The sequence below is a fragment of the Athene cunicularia genome (assembly GCF_003259725.1).
Source record: "Athene cunicularia isolate RWA chromosome 1 unlocalized genomic scaffold, athCun1 chr1_part2, whole genome shotgun sequence".
Classification (NCBI taxonomy): Eukaryota; Metazoa; Chordata; class Aves; order Strigiformes; family Strigidae; genus Athene; species Athene cunicularia.
Genome location: NW_020799092.1, coordinates 7918068 through 7944664, shown reverse-complemented (window position 1 = coordinate 7944664; position 26597 = coordinate 7918068). Strand labels below are relative to the sequence as shown.

At 38.2% G+C, this 26597-nt stretch overlaps 1 protein-coding gene across 9 annotated transcripts; it reads right to left on the bottom strand.

The window, feature by feature from the left end:
• On the bottom strand, window positions 1–25656 carry LOC113489605 (solute carrier organic anion transporter family member 1C1-like). Of its 9 annotated transcripts, XR_003400074.1 has the most exons (17): window positions 22855–23192; window positions 20468–20613; window positions 19713–19854; window positions 19472–19604; window positions 17889–18019; window positions 17524–17670; window positions 13041–13139; window positions 12028–12261; window positions 10712–10876; window positions 9142–9337; window positions 6687–6846; window positions 4928–5109; window positions 3421–3485; window positions 2186–2303; window positions 1154–1387; window positions 676–785; window positions 1–130 (listed from the first exon to the last, which is right to left on the bottom strand). XR_003400074.1 is itself a non-coding variant. In XM_026865534.1 (16 exons), exons 2-15 carry the CDS (start codon window positions 20576–20578, stop codon window positions 1165–1167), a joined length of 2106 nt encoding a protein of 701 aa, XP_026721335.1. In that variant the 5' UTR covers window positions 20579–20613; window positions 22855–23192; the 3' UTR covers window positions 1–130; window positions 1154–1164. The 9 variants fall into 9 exon arrangements, 7 of the variants coding, with proteins under 7 accessions (XP_026721335.1, XP_026721328.1, XP_026721298.1 ...); XR_003400065.1 differs by having other exon boundaries at window positions 676–1387; window positions 22855–23191; XM_026865534.1 differs by lacking the exon at window positions 676–785.
• Between the last annotated feature and the right edge of the window lie 941 nt (window positions 25657–26597).

Genomic DNA, 26597 nt, shown 5'->3' with positions numbered 1-26597 from the left:
AAAGGGTGGCAGATTTTCTTCATATTAGTGCAGTGCTCTCTTCCATGTCCCAAGGAAGTTTAAGATTAGGACAAAAAGCTTGTTTCCTAGTTGTAGGCTTATGCACAGGACCGCAGGGAGCACAGATACCCTTCAGAAAAGAAAGCAAAATGGCTGTGATGATGGTGGAAAAACCTGCAGTGATCTTTGTAGGCATGTTTGCTCCCATTGTAAAGCTACATCATGAGAGACGTCAGTGAAATATCACACATCAAGTATTTTTAGAGACTATTTTTCCCAGTGCTGACTGTTGGAAGCATCCTTTATTCTCCGGGCTAGGCTGTCTGTGGGAAGATACAAATCTGCAAGCTTTCAACACCATAATTCAAGGGTTACTGAAGGTTCCTTAAACAAGAAAGGAAATCTACATACATGTGGTATAAATGCAGTAGTCATTAGGATAAAAATGCACACCACACACCCCACCCCCGATCAAAGGAACTTAAACACCTATCACTTTCTTACATCAGCCCAGAGGAATTTTACTCAAGCAGAATACTGGGATATGTTGCAAAATTAACACACCCCTTTCTTTCGTTTTCAATCCATTTTGATTGTTTAATGTTTTCAAGCCAAATCCCAGAGTCTGTGAAGTTGTGTTCAGAGGATGCTCACTGATGGCCTTAGAGCTCTCACCTGAGCATGGGCCATGGGATCCAGCCTGGAACAAAGAGCCCTGGTCATGAGCCACACAGCAAAGGCCATCAGAGCAACTGGGCAAGAGTAATTTCACTGGTCATTTAGAGCTGTAGGACATAAATACAAAGAGGACTTGAAATAAAGTCTGTGAAAAATGGAAACAAAGATTACTGTGGATTTTTTCTTTTTAATTTTTCAATCATAATCAAATTTATGACACTTTAAAAATTTTGGCTATTCCTACTGTTGGTCTAGAAAGGAACTGAGAACAAGAGGATGGGAGAGTTCCCCAAAATTTTGAAGACCTTTTCCCCCTATTGTTTCAAATGAGGTGAGTGAGAAGATAAAGCAAATTAAAAGTCAATGTTTCAAAGATTTTTTCTGAATCCTCAAAATGTAAATTAGCTGTTGAAGTCAGTAATTAGACTCCTGTTTGCTTAGAAAAACTAAAGCATAGACAAAGTTATTAAAAGACCTTGGGTTTTTTTACATACAAGTTTCCTCACTCTCCTCTGAGGTTCTTGCACCAGGAAGAATTTCATTTTTGTTGGCAGTAGCCAATTCTTTGATGGCTGATCTTTTTGTATTTTGAATATCTGTCATCTCTTTGCCATCTGGTTTGAAGCGTTTCATTATTAAAACAGAGAGCACTATGTATAAGAGACAGCATCCTGCTCGTAGTCCTGCAATGAGGCCAAGATAGACATTTCTAGGAAAAAAAAAAAAAAAAAAAAAAAAAAAAAAGTGACAAAATATGATTATATTAATAAAGCTTGTCAATTCTGAGTGGAACCAAGTAAGATATCAAATACGTTTTGGCAAAACCATATATTCTCAGCCAGGTGTTTCTCCACATTTTGACAAATAACAGACAGAAAGTAATCTCATTATATGTAGCCCCAGGCAGGTTCTAATCAGGTCCTGCACTCCCAACAGAAATGCCTCCTGTCTGAGTGCTCCCATTCAGCAGTCAACATTTTAGGTCTGGGATGGGAGCAGCTGCATCAAACTGGGGCTTTTTGCCAGCTGTGCCAGCCTTCCCCCAGCCCCTCATGGGCAGCACTCAGTGCTGCTGGCTGAAGCTCTCCATGCACCACCAGTCATTTAGGTCTCCTCTCCAAGTGGATTTTGGGACGAGTCTTATACATTAGGAAGTAGAGAAATGCGGGATGAGGAATAGCGTCTTCAGTGTTACACTTACTCCACAGTATTTCAGTCTCCTACAAAGCCAAAGTGTCGCAGAGTTATTCAGTGCACTAAGGCTTCAATAAAGGAACTAACTCTGGTGATGTAAGGCAATGTACTACAATATCATATTGCAGATTGAATCAAAATTATTTGGCTTATTTGGTCTATTAAGACCTAGACAAAATAAGGAGTTTTGGTACTTTTAATATCCTCATCAGTCTATTGACAATTGTCATGGGCAAAGCATAGCATGGTCCTTGGTGCCCAAAGATGCCTCAGAAGCCAAATTCCCAACCCCTTGCTGAAGATTTCAGCTTACCTGAATGCTTTTGTGTCGTATACCCGGCAAGATCCAGATCCCCCACAGTTTTTTGTCCCCCATTTCAAGCAGGTCTCATCTATCAAGGCACCAAAATAAATAGGGGCTGGTAGTCCTCCTACAAAGAAAATTCTTATTACATCATCTCAGACATGAAGATCTCAGCATTTAATATCATGGTAAAGAAATGAGGAAATGAATCTCTGGATTTCTGAATTATGGCTGCATAAAAAGGCACTAAACATCCAGCTCCAGCTTTGAGATTCCAAGATTTGTAAAAATATTTAACCTAAAGAGAGTTGAAAGGACGGAAGATTTTAGCATTATTATATTCAGTGAGGGAGATGTTACTAATTCTACTTCAATGGCATTTTTATTAGAATTATAATTTCTGTTGTTTAAAGAAATAATATAATCAATATTTCTTTTTCAGTCCCTGGTGTGGAATTATGTGCCACGAGATATTAATATTTATGTATACCAATGTATCTATTCAGGTATCACACAACAGTTTGCCGTTAAAAATAGTTAGCAAAGGGCTGAAATTAAGCACTTGCTCAAAACCAACTAGGTAATAAGCGTATTACTTATGTAGTACTGACAGAATTCCTTTTATAGACAGTCATAAGGATTTAATATAATCAATAAGCTGTTTCAGGGATAATGTGCAGTTTAGTGAAGAAAACTTTCATAAAAGCACAACACTGATTCTCTGCAGCATTCAGATAAAATATGGAGATTAGGAGAGAGAGACAAATGACTGCTTGGGCTTGTCTGCATGGGGAAGATTTCAAAAAATCAGCAAACAAATGAAGGTAAGGCAAGGTTTGCTAGAGGCAGGGCATACTACATGTCCGAAGACTTGAATTAAAATAATAGGCAGAGTACATGGTAGTTCTAAGTTAAAAATGGCCAGCAAAAGGGAGCATAGGTGTTAAGGATTTCAAGCTCAGGTAGTTGTGACCTCAAATTTAAAAAAAAAATAAAAAATACAAAGCTATTTTTGTTCCTTTGCCACATAGAAAAAATTCTGAAGAGATAATCATAATATGTAATTACATACCAGGAAACATGTAGCAAGCTCCTCCAAACATTTTGAAATGTACAGTCTCCTTACAAAGAAAATTTCTGGAAACTGTATTTTGTTCTCATCTGGAGCAAGGGCACTGCACTGGCTAAATTTGGTCTATGTCTTTGACTACCTATTTGAATCCCACAAAGAAGTGAAGCTTTACCTAGTACTCTACCACCTAAAGTTTCAATCCCAACAGCAAAGGATTTCAGGTCTGGTGAAACGGATCTAAAAAGGAAACAAAAATAGTACATTGTTTTGGGGAACAGTAGAATAATGTAGCTATAGCCATCCTGTGAACATCTGCATGTACCTCATTGCAAGTGGCTTACCTAATTACCTATTGTGCTCACTCAAACCCTAACTGAAAACATTCACCAGAGTTCAAGTTCAGATGTAGACCCTCCTTCCACTGACTTCAGTGGATGAACTCACATTGAAATAAATGGGAGAATCTACAGAAATTGATCTTGAACCCAAGGAGAACAGATTGTAAACACTTTTGGGAGAGGATGCACAGGAAAACTTAAAAGTGAACCAACTAAAAGTAACCAGTTCTTATCCATAAATTACCTTCAAGAAGCTGCCTTGCTTTAGGAAGGGCTGTACTGTGCAATAGCGAACAGAGGAAACAAGGGTGTGCAGTCCTTGCTAGCTACATGAAGGTAAAACCCACCTCCGCCTCCAGCATTTTACAGAGAGACAGCGAATGTGAGTTACCTGGCTACAAAAGCATCTCATTCCTATCGGTGGAGAAACAGCCTGTGTCCATTGGATTAACTGGAAGAATTGACAAAATAAGCAGAAGGGACTACTGAGCTGGAACAGGGCAGGAGGGAGACTTGCTATGCCAGCCTATTCCCTGAGCTGAAGCTTATACATCAGTATATTGTCTTTTCAGCACTAACATGAAAGGCTTCTCATTATACACATTAGTGTTCTGAAAACTGCCCAGCAAAGTTAGCCTTGTCCATAATCCAGGCATGCAGTAAGAATGGCTGCACTTAGAAATATTGCAGAACCAGCAGCCTAGCCGACAGTTATCCAGTCATGTGCACTGTTTACTGAAGATTGCAATTCACCCACGAGCATGAGTGGAGAGAAACTTCCATGTGAAAGGCACAGAACATTGTCTTTTCTTATGAGTGTAAAACAGCACTGCTGTTTTACAACCAGATGAATAAAAATTTTAAATATTGCTGCTGACGTAGTACTGTTTCTAACAGCTTGACAGAAAATGGGAGAATCAGACTTCTCACCACACAGAAAACATTCTGAGGCAACAATGCTTAACAAAGGTGAATGTCTTTTTTTCTGAGTAATGTGAACAGCATAGTCACCTTGGATGTGGCTTAGCACCGTATCTTATTTCAAATTCATTGTTTTGTTAAAACCATCCCTGTCATTGAAGAGAAAACTAATGTTCAGGATCAGCATATGGCCCACCTATTTCATCACCAAAGTATCTACTCAGCCTTAAATTGGAATTAGATTGGTAGACAGGAATTTTGCTGTGCCTCTGAACAAAAATGGATTTCAGAATACAGGCAAAGACTCAGGGCCCCAATTTCATTAGCATGCCATCCCTCACAGTAGGAATGAAATAGTTGATGCCATATTCTGTTTCCTTTCCCCAAGCTTTATGGTCAATGTAAGGTAAAGTACTTCACCTAAACATAATCATGTATGTAGGAGTGCCTCCTAAGGCTAAAATAAATGCACATGTAGTCTGTAATGCTAAAAAATAGGGAAATGCTTTGGTACAGCTTTCTCTTTGGCATTGTCCCAAGACTGCAGAGGAATTGCCAAGCCCATGCCCTTGTCCTTCCACACAGCTGCAATTGCGAAACACCTGAAAGGAGAAGATGAAAATAATTTATTTATCAGAATTCAATGGCACAAAACTACTTTAATAGCTAGGTTTTTCACTCCCCGTAACAGGCAGGCTGTTGTTTATGCTAAAAGAACCTCCCTAATCATCTTTGCAGACGGATGGCCAAGTTCATTGGTATGCTCCAGTCACTCTGAGCTGCCCCACAGACACAAAGCAACTGTGACTCTAGTTTCAGTCATGCCATTGCTAGGACAGAAGGTGCTCTGTGTATGCTTAAAATGGGTCAAAGCTATAAAATTCAGATGTGAACTGTTTTCCAGCCATTCTGCTCAGGAATCCTATGAAGCAGATGAGTAACAATAAAAATATAATGTGAACTGTTTTACAGCCATTCTGCTCAGGAATTCTATGAAGCAGATGAGTAACAATAAAAATATAATGTGAACTCAAAAACGCAATCATGCATATCTATTGTTATGTATCCAAAACAGCATTTGTCACTGAATTGAGAATAGGCTGTTTCATAGCCTTTGAAGTTAGCAGGAGACATGGGTTTGAAAGCCAATTTCCATGAAGTGAAGCAAGAGAATATTGCTGGGTTATATGGATGTAAGCCTGAAAACACTGCTTGTCTTTTTCACTATTGTTACAGGAAGACAATTCTGCTTCTGCCAGAAGACATGACAATTTGCACACACTTGTGCAAACCTACTGGTTTTAATGATCTTGCACAGGTAGGATTATTTGAAGTCCTGGAAAAGGCTTTGCTGCTGAGACACTGAACAAAATGACCAGATGTATATTTATGGGACCTACAGCAGCTCAGGAAAGTAGGCAATTCCAGTATGATCTGTAACAGTTTGTGAAACCCACACTCACAATTTTATGCATGTCTGCTGCACATGAGTTGACACCATAGGATTTGTTAGTATAACAACCAGACTAGTAAAGTCTTCTAAAGCAAACCTCTCTTTGCTGTATTGTACTTAGACAGCAGGAGATCTGCTGAGAAACTTGTAGCCAAATTTATGGTCATCTTTCTAAGAGGAAAATAAATTTTTAAAAATTGAAATAAAAGCATTGAAGAAATGTAAGTTAAGAGTCTGAGGTTCTCATGTCTTTCCTTACCTCACCCCAACTCTTTTTAAAACCCTCCCTGCAACTGCGCACTCATTCAGTTTCTACAAATTTAAACTGTACAGAATCAACATTTGTGTCTACTGGATTTCTTAATCACAAAGTCAGAAAATTAACAGATGAAGAAATTGAGCTATATCCATAATCATAAAATCATAGAATATTTTGGATTGGAAGGGACTTTTAAAGGTCACCTAGTCCAACCCCCCTGCAACAAGCACAGACATCTTCAACTAGATCAGGTTTCTCAGAGACCCATCCAACCTGGCTTTGAACACTTCCAGGGATGGGGCATCTACCGCCTCTCAGGGCAACCTGCTTCAGTGTTTCACCACATTCATAAAATATGTCTTCCTTATAGCTAGTCTAAATATATGCTCTTTTAGTTTAAAAGCATTTCCCCTTGTCCTATTGCAACAGGTCTTACAAAATAATCTTTTATCAACCTATGTATTTACCATATTCTTTCCTGTGCCAGTTGATGATTTACATCCTGCAAAGCAGGCTGTCATGTATGTGATCCCATTATCCCCACATACAGGGTCCCACTGATCCAGCTTGCAGCTGCAGTCAGCATTGCAACTGGCCATGAAGCTGTTTTTGGAAAGATGTTTTAATCTGGAGAAAAAAGAAAAGAAATAAAGAATTATTTAGTCAAATCATATAGTCAAACAAAATATCACAGAGTAGGCAGGAAAAATGTGGAGAAAGTGAAGCAATCAACATAGACAGGTATCTGCTACCATCCAATGGACTGTGAAGTTGTCATATGGAGACTAAGCTAATTTCAGCTAAACCAAAGCTCTCAAATTTTATTCATCAAGCATTAACATTTTTATGGATTGTTGCTGAAAAGGCGTGGAACTCATAAACTAGGTATTCTTGGCCGGGAGGGAATATTTGGTATTAATTTTCATTTGAAAGCTCAACCTAAGAAAAGGGAAATCATACTTAAAAACTCTTTATCACCTGTAGGCTGGCCATGTTTTTCTCTAGCAGTAGAGATCATGCTATATCTGGGTGTTAGAGGTGGTGATATAAAACTACATAAAACTACAGCAGCAAGAAGTCCTTGACACTTTTTCACTGGACCAGAGCCAGTTAGCAGCAATGAAAGTTGCATGAGTCTGAGTGAGAAGTGAACCTTCCATCTCAGCTCAGACCGTATTCAGCAGCAGCAGCCCTGAACCTGGGACAGACTTGACCTCCATTTCTTATCAGATCTCTTTTCTTGTTTTATGTTATCATGGACTTTCATAGCTTCCATTTTTACTAACATTTCTGTAAGAACCATCAAAATAAACCACCAAGGAGTTAAACTAAGCAGATGACAACTAGAATTGAGAATTTTAAAAGTGGCCAGTGACTCTGAGGGCATGGTAGCAGGGGTCAATATTCAGACAGTGTCAGGAGTCCACCATCTACAAATCATGCCTGCATTGAAGGCACTCAAAATATAAAGGAAAAAGTATTCAAAATTTGTCTTTTCTTTCTCCTCACCCCTCAATCCAGAACACACCTCAAGGAGGCCACATTTCCCTTAAGTCTTTTAGAAGAGAAAATAACTGGGGACTTTAGCCCTCATTAGGCTGTTGCTCATCTTCAAACTACAAATTGTTAAATGGGTAAAACCATATGTGAGTCACTTAACCAGAACAACTCTACCACATGATAAATTCTCCAGTCTCAGTTCTCTTGGAGAAACTGCAATTGGTCTTCTAGTATTTGCTGTCTTGAACTTTCTGCTTATTTTTAATTCACTTTACGGTATCAGATGTTGCACTCAACCAGAGTTATCTCCATTGCACAAACCTCTGACATCTTTTTTGCAACTAATCTCTAAGTTGAACTGGGTGTTAGATTTGCCAAGACAACCTGGATATTTCCCTGAACATAGGCTCAGTTTCAAGAAACACAGGACTGAGTTTCTGTTTGAATTGAAAATCTAGCAAGCCCTGACGCATTCAGTTTAATCCTTTAAAATCCCTTGAAATGTGTTGGACCAGACTGAGCTTAATTTAAACAGTAGGCAATTGTGGTAGGCTGCTAGTCATCAAAATGTTCTCAAGAAAGCATGGCTGTGGTCCTGGGAAGGGAGGGGAGGAACATCTGTTTGGGCAGCACGTGCTCCTGACACAACCACTTTCTATCTCCCAGCTGAAAAATCAGATGCAGGCAGGTCAGCAGCTCCAGGTACCAAGGGAGGCTGGTAACTCCCTATGCAAGTTGATAACTACTGATCTAGAGGATGGGGCACTATGGGGAAGACACTTTCAACACTTTTTTTACATACCAGTTCCTACATGGTAGGAGGAGACTGGCTTTAAATTAAAGCTTTGAAATAGAAAATTTAACTTACCTGTGATAAATTTAATCATAATTAGTAATTTTCCAGAATACAAAGGTATATTGTCAATGTCCAGGAAGAAACAATTTAGAAAAAGAAACATCCAATTCAAATTAAATTTGAAAAACAAAATTGGGATATTCTGCCCATCCCCAACACTAGGTATTATTTCAGCCTGAAAAAAAAACCCTAGGATTTTCTTGTGTGTCTCACTGCCAAGGGAGAGTTAAAATGATAGAATCACAGTAGCTCCACTCTAGCCGAAACCACACTGATTGACACTAGCAGATGACCTAATACAGGTCAATTTCAACAAAAATTTGTTGTCCTTAGACAGACACATGCAAAAGTATATAGGAATACGCTACAGTAAATCAACACATTTCAGAACTCATCCAAATTCAAATCAAAATGTTTTCTAGAGTAGAAGGTTTGTAGCCCAGATGAGGTTACAAACCAGATTAGTTTGAGAGTAGAGGAATAGAGGTGCACGCACAATGTTCTGCTCAGGACAGGAAGCAACGGTGACAAATGACACAACCAACATAAACCCAGAAGATACAAACCCAGAGTAGGGGGCAGTCAAACCAGCCACCTGGAGCACCTCACAACTGCATGTAAAGTACAAGAGGTTTAAAAAATATGCTACTATAAAGGTGATGCATGCAAACTTTGTCATTTCAGTTATGTGAAGCTTGAATTTCTTGATCAGAAAGCCTCCTAGAAACATCCCCAGGATCGTGATGGGTAAAAGTATCACACCTGCAAATACAAGGTATAAAAATTTTAACTGCTGTCACTTGCACTGACCCTTTTTAGAATAAATATCTGGTTTTAGTAGTTTCCAAAATATCAGATATTGACCTATTTTTGGACTGATCCTTGGATTCTAAGACTTTTTATTACCTTTAAGTAATTTGGCTTACTTTCTCATTTTCTTTCAAGTCATGTTATGACTTTAAAAAACTTAGTTCCTTAATATTTCCTACCTTTTTATTATACTGTTGTTTGTATGTATAATCGTATAATGAAACCTATACAAGTGCCCATCAGAAACTGGGTTAAATGAGATAAATGTCAGCTCACAGGCACTTTTTCATCTAAAATAAGACATTAAATTTACTGAAAGCTACAAAAAAAAAATCTCTAAAATGTAACATGAAAGGAAACAGCACCTGGTTTTGCATTGGATCCCATTTTTCTCTGAGAGTGAATCATGGAAATATAGTGTTTAGATTGAATCTGTTCAGCATTTCACAAACTTCAGCCCCAATATTTACATGGTAAATAGAGAGCTTTTACAAGGTTTTATTTGGGTTTGCATTTCTGTGTGTGTTTTTTTGTTTAGTTGGATTTTCTGGCCATCTTGTTTTGTGAGTCTTTCCCTGCATCCAAAAAAAGACAGGAAAAAGAAAGTTCTTCCCCTATTTGTACCTGACCTGCAGCAAAGCAGGGTGCCTTCAGGTTAGAGTAATGGAATATCAGTTCTGCAATGACCTCAAATACCCTGGTTCTCTTGCCAGGTTATGAGAACATATTAATCACTGTGAGATTAATGTAATTTTAGCATTCTTTTTTTTGTAGAACTCTATAAAGAACTTATTTTTGAGAGAAATGACAAACAGAAAAAGAGGTTTGATCTGAATGAAATTACTTAAAATTTAACATTTTGGTTTCTTATTGCTTATAAAATTTGTATTTGTAATTCAAAGTGGAAGAACATTTATACTGAGATGTTATTCTGAAAAGGAAAATCACACATTGCATTAGACATTTTCTAAATTAAATGTTTTTTTTCTTCTGGTTGTTACTTGCAGTTTATGTGTGGTTTATGTTTCACAAAATGACACATACATAACCTAAATCTTACTCTGAAAAAAAAAAAAAAAAAAAAAAAAAAAAAAAAAAAAGAAATTCCACACAGTTCTTATAATTGTCTAGCTCACTAAATTAGGAACACCAGGAAAAATAACACTAAAATTAACATCCATTTTCAAAGTACAGTAGGAAAATTAATAAACTCCTACATCCTTTTTTCAACCAAAAAAGTTCACAGAAGCTCCTCCTAAAAATAAGGCAAAATAACAAAGAAAAGCTTCCTCTTTGACACTAGAATTTAAAAGGACAGGTACCTACCAATTAGAAAGATGGCTCTTGCCACTGATACATTAAATTGCTGCTCCATAAACTTTGTCTCATAGGTTATCAACCCAACAAGAGAATTGTACTGCAGAATTGTGAGGAAGATGTACACCAGGAAAACTGGATTTCCAAACAGCTTCTTGAGAGCTGGGAAGAAATCTGTAATGGAGAAGTATATGCTGTACACCCTGCTAAACACAGAGGAGAGTTGTTTTGACATCATTTAGACGATAAAACTAACACTGATTTAATTACTGGCTGTATTGCAGGTTATAATTCTTTGCCTATCAAAACATGCTTGCTCAAGTGAGAGTTTTCCTCATTGCCAACACATGACTTACAGGAACAGCAAGGGTGAATGGCACAGTGGATGCTGAACTGGAAATTCAAAATCTCATATGTTCTTGTGTGTGACACAGGTGTTTTCATCAAAGGCACTAAGGCTTGCAACCTGACTCTCAATGACTGTACAGGAGAGTGTCCTTAGAGGAGCATCAAGACTCTATAATGCACCAAGTGAAAAGTTTGGTGCCTAAAGCAGGAGCCTTCACAAACCACACAAGAGCACCACACGAGGCTGATATTCACAGAAAGGAAGCACCTGACCAAGCAAAAGACTGGAACCTTTCCTGAGACCCTTGATTACAGTATCTAAATCCATAAAATTAAAGTGAAGACAAAAGCCTGCATTTAGCCTGTAATCTGGCTGTTGGCAGACTTGCCTGAAAGATGAGAGTTCAAAATACATTTTCCATAGCCACTAAGGGGTGCACATGCATACATAGATACAAACAAAACCCTTGGGGGAGTCCAGAAATGGGTCTGATATTACCTATATGAGGTTAATATAGCATCACTGAGCTCATACAAAGGAGCTGTGAATCCAGTGAAATCCTTCCAACAGCTAATGTAGTATTTAGCCCCATGTTTCAATCCCATATGTTGGTCTCAGTGAAACAGTAATCTGCTACCTGTGGATTGGTCATTAATGAGGAGTGGGATGTTGTCCCCCCTCTTCCTTCATATTCGTAGTATTATAGCTGTAATACGTCATATGCCAGCTACAGTGTTGAACTGAGAATCTCTGTTGCTCAAAGCATGAGATTTTTCCAGCTGTCTGACATAAGGAGATGACTGAAACACATTTTCAACATGTAATTATAATACTGCAAATTAAAGAGACCATTTTTGTCCATAATTTGCACTGCAGAAATGTGCATTTTGCTGAGGGTTGTGCAAATCTATGCACAGCTCAGAACAAACCCATGAGAGAGAATTCACATGCAAACATTTGGGAAATAATCTTTCACCTTTTACTGCCTCTGAGAACATTAACTGTGGCTGAGCTGGGGGGTCTACTTTACAGTCATCTTGAACAGGCAAATGACTAATCTTCAGGTTTTCATTCTCTCCTTCTTTGGGTAAGGAGTAAGGCAAAAACCAGAAAGGCAATGAAGCAATGAAGTTGACTGCTCCACAGATAAGCAGTCCAAGCCACCAGGCACCAACCCAACGAGTATCCTTAGGATTTATGCTGATAGCATCTATAAAATACAGAAAAACAGGAAAATAGATTAAATAACATGCAAAACAATTAAACTTACTATAGGTATCCTTATATATATTATTTAAAGACCACAACAGAGGTGGTTCATACAAAGAACTGAAATGCAGCTTGTATCAAATCCATCCCATGTAGTCAAAAATAGATGTCTCCATTTAGACCCATGGTGGCATTTTCTTGTCACAATCTTCCAGCATTTTCTGTTGTAATGAGTGACAGAAAAGGGCCCTTCACCATCCAAAAAGAACTTTCTCAATTTTCTACTGTCTGCTCCTTTTTCTATCCCCAAACTCAATAGTTTTTCCTTGAATTTTCTAAAACTTTCCCTGGGATTAGAGACTTGAAAGTGATTTGAACAATGAAATGAGTTTTCATATGAATCTTTACTGCATGCTTTTAAAATAACATAATTTTTCCCAAGTGTTAAAAGTGTCCATGAGCCTTTTACTTTTCCCTTAACATGGGGATAGCCTTTCATTTGCTCATTTGTTCTCAGCAAGGCATAACAAGTGTGTGCACAAGCATAAAAAGAGGTGCAAAATTTTTCTGCAGTGGGGACAGGGGTCTTCCATCAAGGGATATTTCAGTCACACTACAACACTGCAGATATTAAAATGTAAGTAACACCAGCTTTTGAGGAGGAAAAACTCTCTAGAGAGCCTCCTTTTGTGAGTAGCAAACTGAGAAAATGCCTGTTGGTATGCAGGTTCCTATACACAGCCATCTTCTCAGTTAATGTACCACTCCACAGTCTCTTACCAATATCCACAAGACCAATGTCAACCCAGACACTGGCACAGAAAGATCCAAGCAGGAAGCCCAGGGTTGGCCCAAACATTCCCGAGGATCTCACAAGGCCTGTAAGAGAAGGGAACCAGCAGAGAAGAGTGAGCAAAATGCTGTGCAGACAAGCATGCCTTCTTCTCTGAGGGCAAGCAAAGGAGAGAGGGAGGAGGAGACAGAAGAGGGACACAGGCTGTTAGAGGATGTCTAGTGGGAAGCCTCTGAGCAGCAAGAAAATAAGCTGTAAGCTGCCAATGTGCTAGCTGTGATGTGGAAGCAGGCTCTTTCACCCGCACAAGGCTTTGTTGAAGCAAGCACAGTCTCAGGTGGAGTCCCGCATTCATTTCATCGACAAGATTGGTGTCTTGGAAGGAATAGGAAGAAAGAGAATAATATTGCAATTATTTTTATACCTCTCCCTCCCTAATTCCCTCCTTGAATTCTTGTAGTTGCATTGTTCAGCCTGTGGCATTTAAAAATGAACATAAAACTCTAGGCCCAGTGGAGGCATCATAACTCTACTTGCAACTCTATTTACAACTTCCATGACGTTCTGTGATTGCAGAAGTCAGGAATTTTCCCTGTACTGTGTGTTCAGATCCCTATTTTAATTTTAAGTAGCAGTAGTTGATTTGATGATATGCATATAAGAAGATACATCTTTGCAGTTTGGAGTCACATTAGGATGGCAGGGATAATAAAAGTACGTGGACATGGAATTAGATAAGAGACCCTGAGAATATTTTCAGTAGGCAACAAGGAGATATAAGTGTCCCTGTATGTGATCAAAGTTCGTTAGATAGTATCTGCGTTGATTCAGCACCAGAATGAGCAAATCAGCTGTTACGTTAATATGTACTCATGCAGCTGTAAAAAAAAAAAAAAAAAAAAAAAAAAAAAAAAAAAAAAAAAGTCAGGAAATCTAGTGATCAAGTAATGACTTCTTTAAAAGTAGCTTTCAGTTTTGCTACTGGCATCACCAGGGCTTCCATTTCCCCCTCTGTCTGTCTCTGATTACAAAGGAGATAACATGGGATCAGAAGTGGGATGCCCCTAGGAGCAAATTATAATAATAAGCTGTGAAGGCTAGCAAAAACCTAGCAAGCTAGGACTGCATTTTGATGATTGGGTATGTAAATACAGCACAATTGATTTTGATGACCACTGCTGGTAATCAACATAAAATAAAAATATTCAAAAAATAATTCAAGCATAATTCCTCACATTCCCTTGACACTTTTGTTGATCTCTCAAGTTTAGTTGTGGGGAGGTAACAGTTAAAAAAAAAAAAAAAGTTCAGTGATTCAGATTTCTGAATTCTAGCATGGAACTGCCACCTGGGAGCTGTTTGAGGTTTCAGAAGGCTTAATTCTAATAGCAAAAAAAAGGAATTCTTAACCAAGTGCCCACATTCAGTATTATGCTCTGTAAATCCTACTGTGTTGTTCAACTGCAGACATTTTTATCCTGTTTGTTTTGCAAATTCTCTTCTAAATATAGTGATTGCTCATCTTATGATCTTCTTCTCACCTTATGATAAATTCTTACAGCACAATTTAACAATTTGCTTCATTGATCCAATTGCATATTGCTTTCATTTAGTTGTCTCATATTCCTTAAAAAAAAGACCTGGCCTTTTAGATTAAATTCTGATGCTTCCAAAATGACTGACTTCTGCAGAGTCAGGATTTGGACAGTAGAAGCCAGGAGTTAGCTCTTTAGTAATTCTAAAGCAGAATTTACTATTCAGAACCATGCAAGCTCATTTCCAAAGTTAAAATTCTCAGTGGCAACTTTCTCAAATAGAGGGATAAAAAACAGCACACACATTCCAATGGCCTTGTATATTGTATGTAGTATATTTCTTTAAGATACCATAAGCTATCAGATAAGCTGAGAAGCATATGTGCAATAATTTTGCATATGTATACTTTTAAAATTAAATTTCACACTTGCATACCCTTTAAATTCAATAACTTCACTAGGATAATATGCTTGTATTGTGGTAAAACAAAACCAAATAAGTTCACTGTGATATTTTCCTAGCATATTTTTCCTTTGTAATATTTATTCTTTGTAATTAGTAAACAGACTACACCACAAACAATAAATCATGCAGACTTATCAGTTAATCAGCTTCTGCATATTTATACAGCTCAGCCAAGCCCTTGTATTCATGAGTAATGTAGCATGTAACAGGTATCAAAGTTTACAACATAAGTTGGCCTCAGATATGTTTCTATTGAAGCCATAGATTCAACAGACACAAGCTTATTTGCTAATACTCAACACAGTGATGAAATTTCATTCATTCAAAGCCTCTGCTTTGGTGAGAAATCCATGGAAGTGAAGTACTCCTCACTGAATGTCTTTAATTCTCCTATTATTCCTCTTACATGATAAGTCTAATGACTACTCCATTAACTAACCATGTCCACATTCAGTTCCAAATAAAATAAGGAATTCATTTTTAAAATGGGCTATTGAAAGCTTATTAGTATAGGTGAAATACTCACATGTATGTTTGAAACTTTTCTATATGCACCTAAACAGAAGTGAAACATCTGAAGACCGTAAAATACCGAAATAAATTAGGCACTTAGTGTGGGCGAGTATTTATGAAATAATCTCAGTCAGAGCAGCTGGCCCCAAAGGTCACTCCACCAAAATCCCCTCTCAGAACAAAGCAAACCACCGAGATCCTGATATTCCTGTCTCTTGACAAATACCAATTGCATATAGACACAGAGGGCCAGATCATTATACCTTAGGACTGTAAGTAGTGAGCAGTGACCATATGCAGAAGAGCTTTTTAGGACTGTATATGGTGTATAGTGCATTGTACCACCTCAGGACCATGTCAATAGCCTGGTAGAACTATATAAATTACAAAGGCTCTGTAAAACTCAGTCTAAAAACTATAGAATTTCCTGGAAAAAAAAAAAAAATCATCAATTTCCTCTCTCACAGAGTTCTACAGAAAAGCTACCACCCTCTACTAAATTGTGTAAGACAGCTTAACAAAAATGCAAATTTTCCCTTTGCTGTTCCTTCCTATGGTAACTCAGGTTTTATTACTGTCAATTATCATTTGCACTATAACTCTGCCAAAAAGATTTTAATGCATTCTATTGCCATTTAATAAAAAGCTGTCTCTGTCACAAAATAATTTATGTTCTTACACAACAAAATGTCTAAGGGCAGGAGAAAAAGGAGAGGCAGGAAAGTGAAACTTCTTGTTAATGGTTAAGTAACATGATCTTGTTAACGGTTAAGTAACAAGGTAAATATTCATCAGCAAGGTTTAACTGACCTTTTTATTCTAGGACTTTTTTTTTTTTTTTTTTTTACAAAAACATTGATCATAAATTGATTCAGTCAACTGATAAAAAGACCCCCCAAAATTTGCATTTTGATTGAATCCATACCATTCTCTGTGTCTATTTTATATTTTTAATCTTATTTCCCCAATAGTCCCCAACTTCTCGCAATTTCTCCCACATCAGATTCTGACAAGAAAAAAATTCAGCTGAACTTTTTAAAATACCTTTAATCAGAGGCTCAGAGGTGATTACAAATATTTTGGATAACTGCTGAGTGGAACTTTTGTTTTTGTCAGCTCCTTTCACAATACTTCTGTTTCCTTCAACCTGCAAAATTCCTCATCCCCAAATGAAAACATCTGCAAGAGCTTTACCTTGTAGCATTACGCACTGAACTCTTCCTGAAACTGTCTTACTATCTTTATGACCAGTTCAACTTCACCAAGTGTACATCAGGCAGCAATTTTGACCTCCCTCAGCCACACAAACATTCCATGCTATTAAATGTTTGTCAATAAACTAATTAGCTTGGGTGTAAGTCCTTCTGTCTTGGGCAATAGGCTATCTTCCATCAAAACAACAAAATCCCAGTTAGAAGGGATTTATTACAACACCCTGACAAGGCTGTGGGTTTTCCTTCTGTAACTAGTGACTAAAAAGCTTAAATGAAAGTGTGCTGCATGTAAAATTCAAAAAGACAGGTAAAATTCAGGTAAAAGCTTCTGAAACACATTTACATTATTGTGATTACATTACTGATCCTTACATTAAGGGTCATTCTCTTAACTAGGAGGAATTTTATCCTCTGAAACTGTGATACTGAAGATGAAATGCCAGATAAGATAGATATGACTTCTCACTGGAGTAACAAGTATTTGATCACACTTCTCTTCATCAAAGAAAAAACTGGCACATGTAGCAGAGGTCACTTGGGGAAAGCAAAAGGAACATCTGGGAAATATCCTTTGAAAATAAACATGAGATCTCTTCTGCATTGGTTTTTTGTCTCTGTACAACTCAAAATTATCCAGAATAGAGCAGACAGATTTTTTTTTTTTTTTTTTTTGGTGAGTATTTGCCTGGCTACAGAAATGTTAAATAACAGTTAGCATAAAAATCACTTATTTGCATATTACCTATGTAAAATGCTGAGTTTTCTTCTTTAGAAAAATCATCAATATATGAAACCCCCAGTGGCATAACTGGTGCTTCCCCAATTCCACGTAAAAGGTTCCCCATCAACACAAAGAGCCACAGATAGGAATTTGTTGTTTTCTCACATCCTGTGGGCCATAAACATTTACATTTCCTTGAACATAATTCTGACAATACTTTATTGCAACAGAAAAATAACATAAAATACGTTTTTTCACAATCATTATCAGGTGAGTTTGTACATATCATGGTTTCTAATAGGGGTTTTACTGCTTTCCAGTAGAAGAGGGTGTATAAAACAGGAACAAGCAGAAGAAGGAAACCCAGCATCAGAGCTTTTGCTTACCTAAAGTTTTCATTGCTCTGGGTGTTTCTGTAGCATCTGTGAATGGATGGGCTTCAGATGCTGCTGGGGAGCAAGCTGATACACTCGTAGAGATGTTGTCCACAGTAACAGTTATCCTTTCATAATTATAACTGGAAAACAACTATTCAAAATATAACTGACACATGAAGGACTCTGCTTTGCAGGAAGTGTGTGAGCCTTGTGTTCATACATGTTCATTCCTGTTACATGCAGGAAAAGCACAGGGGCAACACATTTCCAGTGCTTTTGCTTAAAAACCCAAAAAGATAGTTCATTCTTTTTTTCAGAATGCTCTGACCATTCTAACCCCAAAATTTTCTTAAGCTAAAGAGCAAAAAAGCTGATTCCAGGGATTTAGAGATCATTCTTTAGACTGAAGGACAGAGGCAGAGTCCATCCACATCTGCCTACAGACAACAGTGCTGATGTTTTTCCATACTGGTACCGGTTTCTTGCCTATGTGACAGATGTGTAACTAGACGTTTCTGTTCTAGATTAAAATCAGCTAGCTAAGGATCTAATAGTAACCTATCTGTGCCTATAAAAAGATTAACACAGGCTGCAAAACACATGTGCCACTTTGTCTATATTTAGGCAGCCAGCTGCTTCAGCAAACCTGCTAAGAAAATTTAAGCCACCTTGAGTACATTTGGGCTAAATTGGGATAAATGGAGAGCAGATATTCCAACCAACTGTGCAATCAAGTGGCAACCTTTAATATTGTGATGGGTGATAGTGAGGTCCCCATGGCCACTGGGTTTTGCTCAGTGTTGTGATGAACTGGTAATCTTCAGAACTTGGCTGTGAGTTTGGGTTGAATCAGAGATTTCCATAGCTCTGCTTCTGGTCTCTGCTATCCCCTGCAGCACAGGATCTCAAGATGAGTAGTGACTGTAGCCACTTTCCATATCATGGTCCCTAGATATAATTCCTTCCATATCATCCTTATAACAGGTATTTGTCTTGGAACTAAAGAAGATGCACAAATAAATTTTAATTTTTGAGGGACAGAAGGCTTTTATTTTCAACTACTATTCAGTAAGGATGCGGAAGGGTTGGAGAGGTATGAACTGCTGCTGACAATTATGTAATCACTAAAGCTTAGATGAGAAGGTTTATTTAGATATTTAACTCTCCCTGAGTTCAGTAGATATAGATACAAAATCTTCATAACTTTAAAGAGCTTAGCATGAATAGCTGGAGAAAGAAACCTCTTCCATCAAGATCTCATTACAGTTCATTTAAGTATGAAAAAAGGAGAACAGCTAAAAAAACACACACATCCATATATATCCATCCAGGTGAAAAATTCAACCCACTTTATCCTTAAAGATATATAAGTTCAGTAGAAACCTGAGGTTTCTCTCTTACTTACCCACAGAAAGAGATGAGCTTTCAGAGAGGGTATCAGAAATTCAGTACTAAAAATTCCACCTATTGAAACCTTCCTGTTATCTGGAAGTAACTACTATTATCAAGCTTTTAACTCACGTGTATGATTAAAAAGCACTTCATGTGGTCAAGTTCAATTAGTGCACAATGTGAAAACTCTCAATATTTACCGTCCCATTAGGAACTGAGGCATCACTGACAAAAATGCTCCTAAGGACATGATGAGACATCCAACAGCAATTACTTTTGGTCGATGAACTCTTGGTCCAAGGTAGCTTACCAACACCATTACCATTAAGTTACCTGCATCAACAGGAGAAAGAACCAGTGAGATTACAAAAAGAGATTATTTTTAATGGAAAAATTTATTAAGAAGCATTATTTATCCACTTTCAAAGAAAGGACACATACCTATCTCAAAGCTGCCATCAATAATGCCAACAATTGATGATGAGATTTCAAATCTCCTTTCAATTTGACTGGACATGCTCTTCATGTAGCTTCCAGAAAATCCTTTGGCAAAAAAGGAAAAAGCTAGAGCTCCAAGAAATATCTGAAGAGAGAAAATAGTTGAGTTTGCAAAGCAACTATTTTTTCTTCATGTCTGGATGCCTGAGCAACCTATTCAAGAAACACAAAAATGAAATGTTTTGTTTTCTATGTGAAGAAATTCTTCCTGTTATTTTCATTAAAACAGAACATTTTACTTTCTCTTTCAGGATGGCCTCCAAATCCTCTTCTACTGCAACAAAAAAGAAAGTTGACATTGACTCTGTGCACCTTCTAAATTTCTATCGCATACTGGTTTAGTTCTTTCCTTCCTTAGGGAAAACTTGCAGCACAAAGTTGTTCATTACTGGTCTTATTATTGTGACATGTCTTAATACTCCTCCTGTTCCAAAAAAACATGGATAAAAAGATATAGCTGACTATCACTATGATTATAGCACACCTCTAAATTGTTTGTTAGTAAAATATGGCCTCACTTTTTAACTTCTGTACACATTTATTGACTTCTATGTGCTTGGAATCACAACCTAGAGTGTTGTTTTCAACACATGTAGTGTCAAACAGTGTCATGCAGAACTAACTGAATTTTGACAGCACTTCATTTTGTCATTTTCATCATTCCAGAGAAAATATGTGGTGAGGGCTCCTCTCCATACCTTTAGCTTTGAACAACTATGGCATATGTTCTTGGCAGGAACTGTGGTGCCATCACTGTCCTGGAAGAGTGACTTGTCTTTAAGTTGGCCAGTAGTGATTGGCCTGTCCATGGTTTTGCTCCTCCAGATCTGATATGTAGGTCTTCCTGTTTGGAGAATATCACTGTGATTAACTATTATTTGCATAAGAATAAAGGTTCCAATGTTTTTTCAGACATACTAGATGATGAGACACTACTTGAGATGTCTACACATGGACATCTTTTCTCAGGAAGGATTTTAAAGAGTGTTCAAAGTGTCATTGTAATAAGTTAAGGATTGGTGCACCTGCTTTGTGAAATTTGCTTTCTAAAAGACTTCAGGACATTCTTGGATAGATGGAAAATTTAGAGACAACTTGCTGACAAAACTTTTTGAAGTTTTTTAAAGTTTTTAGAAATTTTTGTAGAGAAGGAAAGTCCTTAGGCAGCTGAAGGCTAGGAGAGTATGTCAGAGAAATATCTTCACCATGCTAGAACCAATTCTTACATTGTCTTGTAGATAGACACTTTTTATCACCGTTCTGGGCTAAATGGACTTTGGTATGACGCAGTAGCTTCCTGATATTATGTTATACTTACAAAGATTTTCTCTGTGTAATTTATGAATTTGAAGAAATATTGAACACTACTCCAAAACATTCTGTCAACATTCCTATAAGTAACATTATTTATTGGACAAATGTTTGTAGAATCAGACCAAAACTGATGACTGAGGAGAAAATAGGTAGGTAAAGATATATTAGGGGAAAGGGGGTCACTGATTAAAAGAAACAAATAATTACTATCTTTAAGTTGACAAGTCTCCACAAGTTGCAACATCTATCTGTCTTTCAAAAGATGATAAATGTAACTATTTTAATGAGACTGCCAAAGTTTTCCATTTAAAAATTGGCTCTGATATAAGGAATCATCTTAGCTACATCAGTTGATGTAGATTAAGGTGATATGGGGAAACCAGATAAGACAGAGAGATCTGAAATGATGTCAAGTCAAAAAGAGCTATTGCCAATTTCCTTTGTTGGAAAAATGTTGCAGTAGTACTGAAATCAACTAGTTAGTTCTGCCATACATTAGCACATGTATTACAGGAATATAGAGGAACATAGGTCAAGAAATTGGCCTGTAACTGTTCCCCCCTCAAGACACTGGGATCTTAGATATCCCACTCTATTTAATTCTTCTTGGAATTTCTCAAAGTTCCCCTCCTGCAGGCCCCAGAGGCCAGCTGACCCATAAGTGAAGGCCATTTAAGTGTCGTGAGGGATTTTTGACAGCAGGAGTGGTAAGTGACACGGTCCCTGGCTAACCCACAAAGTTCGCTCTGTCCCTCTGGAGAGCTCAGTTCTCCCAAGCAAGATGCCCAGAAATAACCTGGACTCCCTGAGAAATGTCCACCCATGCCCAGAAAGGACAACATTCTCTTAGCAACTCAACAGCCCCCCCCAAGTTATTCTTAATGATTGTGAATAGGCACTAGTGTCTAACAAGCATTCTAATTTAAATTTTGTAGTTTTTAGTTCCAAGTCTTACTCCAGTAAGATCCACCAAAAGTGACTATAAAAAGCAAACACATGTATATTTCAGTGATTCATATATGAAATTTCTAAAGGGACCTAACCTTCCTTAGACCAACCTCAGCAGCTCAAAAATACAAAAAACATTGGAAAAAGAAGTTATAGATAATTAAAGTATGGTGAATTCAGATTCACCTCAATCTTTACAGGATGGGAGCTGAACGACAGAGTTCTCTAAAGCAAATACATTCCTTATTGATTTGTATTTTGCTGATGATTAACTTTGTGAAACGACTGTTAAATAAACAGTATTTAAATCAGTGACGTGGTTTTCTTTTCACAATATTTAATGTTATGCTGCCAGCCTAATAATGCACCTTAAGTTTATAGAATGTGTTAAGCTGTAAAAACACTTCTCTTACACCTAATGAAAAAATAACATTTTCCATAACCACTCTATAAAAATCTGAACTTTAGTAAACCAGTGAAACATTGACACCAGTGGTATTTAAAATTAAATGATGCAAGAAAAATCATACAAGATTTAATTTATGGCAATTTAAAAAAATTAATTAATGGTAATGAATAGGTTTTGTACAGAGGGATAAAACATACCACTGTCCACAATGCTTAACCTTTAAAAAAGAAATTTAATTTGCAGAATTTTACCTTTGCACTTTACATAATCTCTTAGTGACGCTGAGATGTACAAAAAGCCTAGTTTGTCGTGCACTAGAATCTAACAATTAAACAAAGAAACAAACAAACAAATGCAAAGAAGCAGGAAGAGAGGGAGGGGAAAGACAGCAAGAGGCAGAGAGAGAGAACTTACTTTGTGTCACTGCAGTGTCAGGCTGTTTCTTTCCCGTGCCCTGGGGCTTTCAGGCTTGAAGCCAGCCCAACGTCACAGCAAAAGTGCTGCCTACTCCAAGGAGTGGAGCACTCTGCCGCATTTTTTTAAACCTTGAATTTCCTTCTTATGGTGATTGCAAAACTTTCCCACAATCACTGGTACAAAAGCTTTGCAAAAGAAGGCAGGTTTCTTGTGTTGTCATTACTTTGGCAGCCTACTTGCCAGCATGCTGGTGGTGCCAGACTCTCCTGGGAGGAACAACTTGTTTTCTTCATTCTTTTTTCTTTCCTAAAGTCTAAACACTAAAGCTGCTGTAAGCACCTCTCCCAAGAGGACTCCCTACCATCCACCCAACAGCCATGGAGTGGTTCGGCTCACGTACAAAAGTCCTCAGAAGGAGGCTCAGTTTTTTCAAGCATCTTACCTGCAGCCTTAGTAACTTGCACTTCTCGGTGCCTTTGATGAGGGTCAGCAGAGATACTAAGGGATGACTTAGAACCTCATAGGGGATGAATTGCATAGTGGCATCTGTCAGTTTTTGGTATGGGCCCTCTGCACCTCAACCCCAATGCACAGGTGCAGAAGGGCTACCCTCACGGTGACCTAGAGAGGAGTGGATGCCCTCAGGAAATCACAGCCTCCCATCAGACCCCTTCCTTATTATAAATCAGGATTATTTAACGCAACCACAAGCAGTTTCTGCAGGTGCCGATAGGAGATGTGGGATGACACAGACATCCCTCCAAGTTGACTTCAGATTGGTCAAAAAAGAGTGAGTGCATTACCTACAGCTAGCCCAGCTCTCATGTCCTAACCAACCACAAGTAGAAAATCTGTTGTCATATCTAACAGGGCATGTACAGTGTGCAAATCCACCTAATCTGTGTCTTCTCTAGAGCAGGACTCTCCAGTGCAAGGAAAGATTCTAACCCAGAAATCATTCCAGGACTTATTAACAGAGTCTCAAGAAACAGTTTTTGGTCATCTGCTTGCATGTAACAGCATAGTGCTCACTTTGGCAGAAACTTGAATTACAGAAGAACCATTCTAGTGATTTCTAAATATAGAGAAAAAAAAAAAAAAAAACAACAAACCAAACAAAACAAAAATCTGTTTCATGACTCAAATAACTTCAGGAACCCTGGAAGAAAAGAACATTGTCCCACCATCCCCTTTTTACTCAGCAAAAGGTAAACTCCTGAAATACAAACTTTGACAAAGTTTATATTAAAAGCCTTAATTATCTTTTCCTGTATAAAAATACATTAAGAGATTTGCTAAAGATTAAATTAACTCAATGAAATCCACGGAAATATATTATTTAGTCATGAAAGCTAAAAGAAATAATAAACTTGCTAAGTCCATAAATATGCAAGTTCTCACTTTCCCCTGAAACTTTGTAGTTAACTGCAGGCAATCATTTTATAAGCTTATAAGCATATTCACACTTGCTATTGGATTTTGCTTGATAGGATTTTACAAATTTTACTGTAATGATTATATATTTACTGATTTATTATAGGTCTTTATTTAAAGTTTCAGTTTTTCTATTTTGCCAGCAGGACTCTATGCTGTCACCAGATATACAGTAAGCAAATCAAAGCACAATTCATTTCTACCATTTAGTAAGAATACAAGCAACACAGAAAATATTATTTTCTATAATGGTTTTAATTACTATGTTCTTGCATTAGTCTTTAAATACTAACTTATTGTTTAGCTTTAAGCCAAGGAAGAATGTACATGTTGAAACTTTCTCTTAAAATAATTCAGAATACAGGAAGAACAATCAAACCTATTCAGATAAACTGATTCATTCTCATACTTTTATTTAGGTGAAGAAGAGTTAACTTTGGTTCTTAACACCCTCACTATTATATTTTTAAAAAATGTTTAAAATGCTTAAAAACATTCACCAAAATATCACTAGAATTAATCAGGCTTTGCTTCATCTGATAATTCGAAATTTACATATATTATAAACTGCACTTGGACTGCTTTTAACTATGACAATACTGGAAAGTTTGAGGAAAAACATATATGGACATTAGCAGTGGGTCATTGCTGTCAGCTTGCAACCAGGTGGAAGAACAGAAGTCTACTGGAGAAGTAACTGCATGCCTGCAGTCTATCAGGAGAGGAGGCACAGTTCTCAAAATGAAACACCCAGAAAAATCCTATCACCACTTCAATAAATATAAAGTTGAATAAAAAGAAGTTTATTTATAGAGGGTGTGACACTTCTTGTGATTGTTGCACACAGATGGTAGGATCCACTTACAAGGCAGCACTGCACGGATGAGTGCAGACACTTCCAGATGAGCCACTCAATTAGTTTCTCTTTATAGTCAGAGGAGGAAAAAAGAATTTCCAAAGGGAGTTGTCTGGTCTATTTTAGATACTTACTTTAGGTATGAGATGAAATGAACTCCAGATACAGCTGTGAAAGAAGGCTAGACAGCAAGATCAGCTTTTGACAAAGTCAGGAGAGATGAATCCCACCATAAAGGTCTTCAGCGCTACCATAAAAACACTCTTCTGTAGCTTTCAGAAACTGAGTTGCAGTGTCTGTGGCAGCACTTGCCATCATGTCTGTCCGGATAACTCAGTTGTGATGTGGTAGCTGCTAACAGATGAGAAAGGACCTTGTTATGGAAGGTCAGTCCCATGGAGGCAAGCCACAGCTGCTGGCTCCTGGCCAGCCCACCAGCACATGCTGGCAGAGAGCAGCGTCAGCAGCACACATCAGTGCCTCTCTACCAGCTACGAAGTGGGCCGTTGTGTCAGCCACCAGCCCGAGAACTGACTGTAGATTTGGCCTTGCCCACTGGGAACCTGTTCTGCAAGGCCTGTGGTAGCATGGAAACTCAAAAACAGGGAAGTAGGTCACCAGCAAGAAAAATTTTATTGTTGCTGATGAAGTGTTGCTGCTTCCTGTGTGACCCAGCTCTGTTTGTCTGCATCAGGCTGGTAGTGCAGTTGCTCGGAGCGGGGTGCAAGAGCCCTCTGCAAAGGACCCCAGGAACAGCTCAAGGAGAGGGAGCTGCCTCACAAGCCTGGCCGGGTGCTGCCCTGCGTAGCACCACAGCCACTTTGCCAAAGCAGAACACAGCGTCCCTGATGTGATGCGCCTGGCTGGCTGTACATCAATGCCCTCGGTGTGTTATGAACCGCGGCAAATGGGTGCAAGATATTCTGCAACTGAGGACAAGTAAGGACATTCAGAGCAAGGGGATGTATGTTCCTGTGCTCAGCCAGCTCATTTCTCCAGGAGGTTATTTTGTGTGGCCATCACTTAAGAAACTGCAGAAGTTTTAGGCTTGGCCTCCTGCCATGCAGAGGTAAACCAGATGGCAGGTCCCGCTCAGGAGGCTGTCCATTCGCACCTGCATCTTGTTCATCAGCGGAGGAAGCATTGTGCAAGGGGAACCTGCTTGTTGTGGCTTTAGTTTCACCTGGCTGCACTGAGCTTTACTGCCAAACAGAGCCCCAGCCCAAAGCAGCACAATCCCAAGTGCAAACCCAGCAGCCAAAAGATCACGTGGCAATGCCATGTCAGGGCTGATGAAGCGGCAAGACCAAGGCTCAGGTAGCTCAGTCTGCAAGTCACATCATGGGTCTCTTCAGGAGTAAGCAAAGGGAAAAGGAACACAAATTCTCATAGACTGTTCCCTACTACTGCTGGAACATGGAAAGACAAGATATGAAAGAAGGGGGGGGGG

Bases quoted from the DNA above. Each gene is read 5' to 3' on its own strand.
- LOC113489605 (XM_026865497.1), bottom strand. From the start codon at position 20,578: ATGGACAGGCCAATCACTACTGGCCAACTTAAAGACAAGTCACTCTTC. The intron at 17,671-17,888 runs GTAAGCAAAAGC...TATGGCCCACAG, and splicing joins CAGAGCAATGAAAACTTTAG to GATGTGAGAAAACAACAAAT. The intron at 9,338-10,711 runs GTAGGTACCTGT...TTGTATTTGCAG, and splicing joins AAGAGCCATCTTTCTAATTG to GTGTGATACTTTTACCCATC.